The sequence below is a fragment of the Gavialis gangeticus genome, unplaced genomic scaffold (genome assembly GCF_001723915.1).
Source record: "Gavialis gangeticus isolate Ggan-Ray unplaced genomic scaffold, GavGan_comp1, whole genome shotgun sequence".
Lineage (NCBI taxonomy): Eukaryota > Metazoa > Chordata > Crocodylia > Gavialidae > Gavialis > Gavialis gangeticus.
Window position 1 is genome coordinate 47772242 of NW_017729029.1, and position 9018 is coordinate 47781259.

Below are 9018 nucleotides of genomic sequence, written 5' to 3' on the forward strand. Positions count from 1 at the left end.
TTAGGAACACTGAGGCAAAGACCTCATTGAGGAGTTCAGCCTTGTCCCCTGTCTGGTCACCAATTGCTTTTGCCTGTTCAGTAGTGGTCCTATACCACCCTGGGCCTTCCTTTACTCCCTATATATCTGAAAAACAATTTTTTGTTATCTTTGACTTGGGATGCCATCCTCAGCTCCATGTTAGCTTTGGCCTTTCTAACTGCTTCCCTACAACTGCGAGCTGAGTAATTTCTCTTTAGTAATTTCTCCCTGTTTTCACTGCTTAAATGCCCCCCTTTTTGCCCTTAGGCTGCTCTGGATTTCTCCGGTTAGCCAAGGAAGCCTCTTGGCCCCTTCCCCCGCATCAGGATCATCTCCTTCTGTGCCCAAAGGATCGCTTCCTTAAGGGACAGCTACCCCTTCCTGGGCTCCCATCTCGCCAAATCTCTTACCCTGCAGTGTGTCATTGACTAAATACCTGAGCTCGCTGAAGTCAGCCTTCCTAAAGTCTAGCACTTCCACCCTACTAGTGACCTTTCCCACTCTACGCCTTACGGTGAATTCTATTATTTGGTGGTCACTGTCCCCCAGGTGACCACTGATCTGTAGGTTCCCTACCATGTCATCCCCCGTTGCCGGTACTAGGTCCAGGAAGGCATTCCCCCTAGTGGGACCACGTACCTCCTGCATCAGGTGGAGGTCCTGCACACAGGATAGGAACCTGCATGTACGGTGAGAATTTGCTGTCTGCGTAGCCCAGCAGATGTCAGGGTAGTTTAGGTCCCCCATGACTACTGCCTCCCTAGTCTTTATGGTCTCCAAGAGCTGCCTCAGGAGTTCCAAATCTAGTTCTTTGCCGTGGCGTGGGGGTCTGTAGCAGACCCCTACCACCAAATCCCTTTCCCCTTGACCTCCATGTATCCTAACCCACAATCCTTCTACTTTATCCTCCTCTGATTCCATTTTGATAAGGGTCGATGTATAACGCTCCTTGACATGGAGCGCAACCCTTCCCCCTCTCCTCCCTACTCTATCCTTTCTGTACAGCTTACAGCCCTCAGTGTGTACCGCCCAGTCGTGGGTAGAGTCCCACCAGGTTTCTGTTAACTCAAGCTGTAAGTGTTTTCTGCAAGCAGGAGTGCTAGTTCATCCTGCTTGTTCCCCATGCTCCTAGCATTAGTGTATAGGCACTTGAGCCCTGTGACTGGCGCTTTTGTTGCCCCCTGGCTCTGATGCCCAATGGGCCCCTTATTGCTTACCTGCTTATTGCTTACCTGTGCTGTACTGCTGGATGTCCCATGGATTGCAGGTTTCTGATGTTCTCCTTCTTCTGCCTCCCCGTCCCCCGTCTGAACTAGTTGAGATGCTTTGTTTCTCAGAATGCAACTTGACCACAATCCATGCAGGAGAGGGTCCAAGTCCCAATATTTGCCTGCATTCCCAACTAAAGCATCACTGCTTTCACATACCAACCCCCTTTCTCCTCAACAGGAACTCAGGTACTTATCATACCTGGATGGCCAGGAAGTCCTTTGTCACCTTTGCGCCCTGCTGGACCATCAAACCCAGGGAGTCCATCTCGCCCAGCATCCCCAGGAAATCCTATTGGGCCTAGAAAAGATAAATGGACAAGTGAAAATTAAATTCTTGCAAACACTTCAAAGTCTCAGGAAATAAATCCAAGCACCTAACTTAATGGTTTCCCATAGGGCTTAAGACTGGAACAGATTACTATATCCCTTGTAAATGAGGCCCTTAAATTTCACCACGTTGAGTTCACAGGTTTGTCTATGCATCCTGCTAACCTGATGCTCAGGGGACAGGGGGCTTGGCATGTGATCAGCTATGATTTCAGCTAGCCACACATGAAAAACAAAAAAACCCAATCAAAACAGAAAAAACAAGCAACTAAACCTGAAGTTCACTAGAATTATACCTGGAAGTCCTTGTGGGCCTGGCAATCCAGGTGGCCCTTTGGATCCAGGTTGGCCTGGAGCACCTGGAGGACCTGGATCACCTTTATATACAATGGTTTGTCCAGTGGGGCCAGGTAAACCTGGTGGACCTGCAATAAAACAAGTGTATATTAGAGGTATGGACAAGCCAAGATGGAGGAGCCTGTAAGGGACAATTTGATTAGCTGAACAGCCATTTCATTTTTAAAGGTGAAACTAGTGGCCAAGAGAACTGATCAATGCAAAGAATGCAACTAGAGGTTCAAGGTAAATATTTACTCTTGGGAACATCCCTGCAGAAGAGGAAACACTGGCTCTTAAAGAAGCTGTTCCACAGACCAAAGGATATGCGGAATGCAATCAACTCCATTACTGGACTTGGATGAAGTCCTTATCTGTATGGTGTCCTTGAGTGAACAACCACAAATGAGAACTCAGCAGAACAAGTGCTGGATGGGGATACTGCTAGTTACTGCACTCCTGCACAGCAGATCTCCTTTAAAAGAGGAGGGTTCTAAGGAGCCTTCCTGTATTAGGGCAGTGAAGAAAGAATTTTAAGAAGCAGTGAGTGAAGTCTGTTATTTTATAAAGAAGTTTAAATTGACTACTGCACAAAGAAGCCAAGTTCCACTGCTGGGATATCTCTGCCCATGCTGAGAAAGTTATCTCAAGAATAAAGTCAGATCCACCCCTTTCTGTCCAGTCCTACTTCACTGAAGGTAAGGTGGTGGTAGTAACATCCACCATGACACATACCTGGTGGGCCTGCTGGGCCCTGACTACCTGTAAGGCCGACTGGTCCTGGAGGTCCAATGGGCCCCTTCATACCTGAAATGGCAAATCAGAGCAGTGAAACAGTGAAAACATGCTCCCTGGCATGTTGTGCCACGAGTGCCCAGAGCAGGCTCTACAAGGGGCCAGTGGCAAGTTCTTCAGGCTGTGCCTGAAATGTCTTTTAAGTACCTGGAAAACCTGGAACGCCTGGAACCCCAGGGTCACCTTTCATTCCATTCAGACCAGGACGACCAGGATCACCCTAAACAAATAAGCTTCACAGTTATTTACTCCTCTCACCAAGGGTCTTAGAAGAAAAAGCTGTGAGATGGGACCAAGCAAGAATCTCTGGGATTCCACTAACCCACGAGTGGGCAAGTCTTTGGAACAGAGGGCCATTTAGGGAGTTTTGGTGAGCTGTTGCAGGCCCGATCAGCACCTCCCCCCGCCCCTCTGTAATAACTCACCTCAACTCTGTAAGTGGTTCTGCCCTGTCCTCAGCCAGGTGGATGGGATAGGCTGCAGGTGGGCAGGGAGTGGCATCTGGGAGTAGGATGGGTGAGTAGGATGCAGGTGGGATTGCTGGGCAGTGACAGTGCACGGCCAGGGCCCTGGGCAGAGCTACAATTTGCTCCGTGCACGCCCCTGCAATGGGCACTGCTTACAAGGCACGGGCATGTGGGAAGTGGACTGCAGCCCTACCTTGGGCACCGACCCTGTGCTGTAACTGCCCAGTGATCCCAGGGTCTCCATAGAGACTGGCCCAGGATCCCAGCAGGTAGGGAGTGCTCAGCTGGATAGCTCGGATGGGGCTACAGGTAGCGCCACTGGGAATGAGACAGGTGGGCAGGGCTGGGGCCAGGATCACGGGGCTGAGACAGCACAGAGCTGGGGCCTGGGGCAGAGCTGTGATCCACTCCCTGCATACCCCTGTCTGTGGAACTGGCGCTCATCACAGGGACTTGTGGGCAGCTCACTGAGTCTCTGCACCAGGCCTCAGCCCCACACTGTCACTGCCCTGTGATACCAATTTCAGCCTTGCCCCACCTGGCCATCCTGCTCCCGGACACTGCTCCCCAATTCCATCTGCCTGCCCTGCCTCTACAGGTCCCGAACCGGTCTCCATGGAGACCCTGGCCACCTACTCCGTCCGGAGCCCCCCGTGGTGCATGCAGGGTGGACAGGCTAGTGTGCCCAGGCAGCAAGGCCATATCCAGTGGTGGCTGTAATCTGGCAGCAGCAGCTGGAAGGAGCCACCGCTGTGGGGGCTGCTGGGAAGTGACCCTGGCCACTGCACTGCCCTTGCTCTGCCACACACTGGGACTAGCCACATGTACCACAGCCTGGCCTGCACCCCACACCTGGGCTGGGTGGGGCCTGCGGGCTGTATTTTGCCCACCTCTGCACTAACCTTAGTGGATATGGAAGCTTTGAGCAAGGCAGCCAACAGCACCATAGGCTTTCAGCAGCCACTGCCCCCCCAAGGTGCAGCAGCCTTCGCATCCCTTATTCTATCTAAGCCCACATCCAAGAGGCCACCATGATAGACACATCTGGCATACCCCCATGGTGGCTAGAGGGATGGAACATAGCCCTGCACCAGGAGGGGGAAGCAGAGAACCAGTGGGGCATTAACTACTTTTCATCTCACTGTGAAGATATGTCCAGTGAGTGGGAAAGGGATGCAGATGCCCCCAACCCTCTTCTCATTCCCTCACTGAAGGCCAGGATCTGGGCGGGCCCAGTGTGTTAGAAAGCATTGTCTGGCTCCACATTCACTCTATAATAAAATTATTTTTCCAGTTAGAATGCTTCACACGTGGGTCTATTTAAAAATGAAACACTCTGTGCTAAAAGATCCTCATTGTACCTGACGACCATGGGGTCCTTGTTCTCCTTTTAGACCAGGCAGGCCAGGCTGGCCAGGTGGACCTGGGTTTCCTTTTTCTCCTTGAAGTCCTCCACTTCCAGGGGGTCCTCGGGGACCTTCCGGACCTGGGGGACCTTGACATTGCATAACAGATATTCATAGATCAGTACATGTCAGCCTTCCTCAAATTAGTGCATTCATTGTATTGATTATATTTGCATAGAAGACCGCAGTTTAGCTTCTCCCTTTCTCCCACAGAAGACTGCATGGCAGGGGTCAGTCTGAAAGGGAGTGCATACGATGTTCTCTATTTTGAGTGTTACCTCAACTGATTAAATTCCTCTAAGGTCACTATCAGAATCAGGTCAACAGTGTAAAACACTGTCATCTTTGGCAAAGAGAGTTTGCTGCTTCCACTAACGGAAGCAAGAGCCTATTATGTTCAGTGCTGAGTTCTGCTCCTGCCTGAGGAGACCCCAAGCTGGCTTCTCTTGAAGGCTAGCCCAGCGCAGGGTGGCCACAGAGACAGCGGTGCAGATAAGGGGAGAACATTTCCTTACACCCAACTTCAGGGGAGAAGGCCTCCTTCAAGTATCTCTGTCATCTCCAATCATCAGGTGGATTTCACCAGATAAACCAAATAGAGGTTTTACGTTAGTTTGAATTATTTTCCCTCTGTGGCTAAGTCAAGATATTCAGGAGGTTTAATTGGATTCAAAATGGCCACCCAATTTGAACTTAGATTGTCCTGGTGCTGACCTTATACTTATGAACCCTGTCTCAGTGACTGGCAATCAGTGTAAACCTGTAACAGAACAGAAGCTCCATGCACACAACGCAATCTAAAAATCGCAGAACCTGGTTTAAGATAAATCTGGATCTATGTAGTACCAGGCGTGTTCAATTTAGATCAAACTGGTGCATGAAACTTGTGTCCACTTCCCTTGAGCTGCCCTGGAGTTGGGAAAACCCAACCACTGGCCCCAGCCCCAAGGCTGCTCTTTCCACTTCCTTCTTCTCCTGCACCGGGCTATTTTTTGTCATTGCTTAGTTACCAGGATAGGTTGTCCACAGTGGTAACAAGTCAGTGGGGCTAGTTTCTGAACATCATCTCAGGCTCAGCAGTGAGGTGAAACATGTCCCATGTGTATGTTTAAGGAAAAAAAAGTAATCCAACAACATTTCTCCACTGAAAAGTAGGAGCGGTTAGATTAGACTCTGGAAATTACATTGTGCTGTCATTGATAGTGAAGATGAAATATTCTGTTACCAATATTTACATATAAGTTCAAAACAGCAGCTCAAGCTCACATAGTGTTCTTGAAACCAAGGATCCAATCGGACCACTTCATCTTTGTGCCACAGTGAAAAATAGAGGGTCACTTTTACCATTTCTAGCAAATAGAAACTGCATAACAAGTAACTGGAAAGTGCTGATATGATTTATGATTTAAATTCTACATAAGATAATAAATAGGATTCTCTCTTTGCATAATTTTCTCTTTTCTAATAATGTAATAAGATTTTATGAATGTACCACCTTTTCAATTCTTCTGAAACCTTTAATAATTTCTTTAAAGTTGTCATAGAGACCATGTACAAAGAATGAATTTGATGGATTAGATTACCACATGCAATTCTGAAGAGCATTGAGTAATTAAACCCCAATACAGTTTTCTTTTTCATTCACCAGGATTTTTATCACATTTCCCACATGTCCTGCAGTTGTCAGCTGCAGAAACATGTCACCATACAAGTGTTTCTTTTCAGAGAAAAATGGGTCCAGTAGTACACACATGCCAAGAAAAAAATGACAGGTTACCTTCTCAGGAATCCTAACTGTAAGCACAAAGACTGCTGGGTAACCACAGCCCTTAAAAATATCATCCCTGAATTACAGAAAACACCCATTTCTCTTGTGACAAATGCAATACAGTAAAACAAATTGACCGAGTGAAGAGTCTAACCTGGAGGACCTGGAAGGATCAGAGTTCACCAAAGCCCAATGATCGATGTTAGAAGGATCAGACATCACACACAGTATAAAACAAGATTGCTAGTTAGAAGTAGTACAGATGATAGCATATACACTAAACAATAACCCATTTCACCAGTATATTTTGTATTTACAAGGTAATCAGCATGCATGCTAAAAACATACATGAGTAAATAAAGGTGCATATTTTCTCATACAACTTATTCTGGTGATTAGGCTGCTAAGGCCAACATGACACTCTTCATTAAACAAGGAACTTAAAGCTTTACTGAAGAGCATGTTATTGCTTTAACATTACAGCTGAGGTCAGCTGTCAGTTAGTCTTACGCAAACCATTTCACTGACAATACTTGGATTTCACTGGTCTGGAGTCTGATGGACACATAGTTAAACTGCCAGAGACCCAGGCTTATACCTTCTCTTTGGGTGAAATTCACTCCTAGGAGGACAGCTAGCAAAGGACTAATCAGCACTTCAGTCCTACTGCACAGGTCTGAATGCCACTTGTGAATGGAAGCTGAGGAGTGGAAAGCTTATGGGCTATAGAAAAAAATGGACCCCACCCCCTGTATTTGAAGATAGTACGAGAAATTCAATACACAGAAAATAACACAGGAGATGAACATATATATTTAGAATTTGTTCTCCTGTTGGCATTGTTCATTCTTAATAAAAAAGCTGTAACACACTCAGAGATCTGAGTTCCTCCTTTTGCAGTGCAGGCAGTTACTGATATTCTCCTTTGCCATGCTCCCTAATCAATACATTTTTTAGATCCAGTGCCACTTACACATTTTAATGTCAGTGAAATGACTGACATATTTGTAACATGCAATGTTTAGCTAAAAATACAATAAATACATGTCTGATTTAGCTCAATGCTCTATTTTTCTATATACTTGGCAAGTCATACTTTATTAATATTAGCTTTAAAAGAGTTAAAAATAAAGACAAAGACACCTTGCTGCTTGTTAATGTTAATTTCCTATAAAATGCAATTCATATTCTCAAAGTTTTGCTATGATTTGCAAGTATGATGGACAACCGGCTGAAAGTTTCTGTTGAGTCTGGCGATTATGAATATCTTGTTTGGAGATGCAACTGATGCTGGGCGCCTCCTGAAGTACCAGGCTCCACTACATGATGGTTTGTATCACAGATACAACCACATTTGGATAAAAAGATGAAACCACATGAATGTTTTATATACGATCTTGAGCAAGATGTTTCTTTGGGTAGCCAGACAAGAGAGGCTGCCTGGTACCTTAATTCTCTAGGTGGACACTTAACACTGAATTTGATCTATTGCTAAGATCACATTGGTTGTTTCTGAGAAGTCATCACAGCAAAACTTTCAAGAGGTCAGAGTTATTACCTAGGAATGCCAAGTCATTTTCATTTTAAGGGCAGATATTGGGACCTCGAGGGGATCTAACTGGTGCTGCATTTTTGCAGATTACTGTTAAAGTAAGTTTTCAGAAATAAGCTAAACGTTTACAAAAACACTCCCCCGCTGTGGGGAAAGGAGAGGGTGGAGGCAATATGCTTTGGTTTAGTCAAAATAGCACCTGACAAAGGAAGAGCCCCCTTAGTTCTGCTCACCATGTACTAGTGAAATCAGGCCAGGAAAAGAAGGGCTTTCCTATATGTGACAATGATGATAAGGTCTGAGTTTAAAGCACAATAATTCTGGTGTAGTTTCCTGTGGACAGTCTTATTCTGGTCTGTCTACCTTTTTTGGTCTAGCTCCTGTCATCTGGGGTCATTTATAATCAACAACTGCAGGTAATAAAACAAGAGACTTAAAATTTAACTAATTTGCAAACCATGCTTAAGTAAGGAGGAGTGTGAATACTGTGCAATATACTGAATTTAGAGTGTGTGGGGAGAGGTAGGGGAGAGGGAATCTTACTTTTCCCTTAAATTGCACTGGGAAAAATATGACAAACTTGTTTCCTAGCCAGAGGCACAATCTTGCAGGCTGCAGAAAGCTTCTAATAAGGTGCTACCTGCCTATGGCATTGAAGGGAAAAAGGCCCCTGCATTTTGAAGGATTAGTCCCTTGACAGTAGGGATGGCAAAGTCTGAAAGCTTGCATTTGGCTCTCCTGTATTAATGTTGTCCAAGAAGATTTTAACACAAGAAAAATTAAAGTAACTGCTTATAAAATATACAATTTTAATAGCACTGAGTTAGCTTAAATATGGGGCAGGTTAGGATTGAAATGGTAAAGGCAAGAATATTGTTAAATAGGCAGTATTATGCAAAGCAAACAGAGGGCTTTAGGATACCAGAAGTTTAGAACTCATCTGGGGTAACTCTGGATAACAGAAAAAAAACATGGCTAAAGAGCTTTAGACGTAATGACTTTTAGCTCTGGGTGTAAGCTGTATTATTTTTTTGTGGTATTGGTATATATTTTGAGGCATGTTGATAGACTTACA

The 9018-nt window shown here is 45.6% G+C and overlaps 1 protein-coding gene across 5 annotated transcripts in view; it reads right to left on the bottom strand.

Moving 5' to 3' along the window:
- The window catches only part of COL4A5 (collagen type IV alpha 5 chain), a 200337-nt gene that overhangs the window by 28223 nt on the left and 163096 nt on the right, over positions 1 to 9018 (bottom strand). For 3 of the 5 annotated variants that reach the window (XM_019521545.1, XM_019521544.1, XM_019521543.1), the window contains 6 exons: positions 6546 to 6554; positions 4579 to 4712; positions 2898 to 2970; positions 2691 to 2762; positions 1916 to 2044; positions 1492 to 1590 (listed from right to left, as the gene is read on the bottom strand). In XM_019521545.1, coding sequence (XP_019377090.1) covers positions 1492 to 1590; positions 1916 to 2044; positions 2691 to 2762; positions 2898 to 2970; positions 4579 to 4712; positions 6546 to 6554 — 516 coding nt within the window. The remainder of the gene's footprint in view (positions 1 to 1491; positions 1591 to 1915; positions 2045 to 2690; positions 2763 to 2897; positions 2971 to 4578; positions 4713 to 6545; positions 6555 to 9018) is intronic. The other 2 variants (XM_019521547.1, XM_019521546.1) reach the window with 1 other exon arrangement.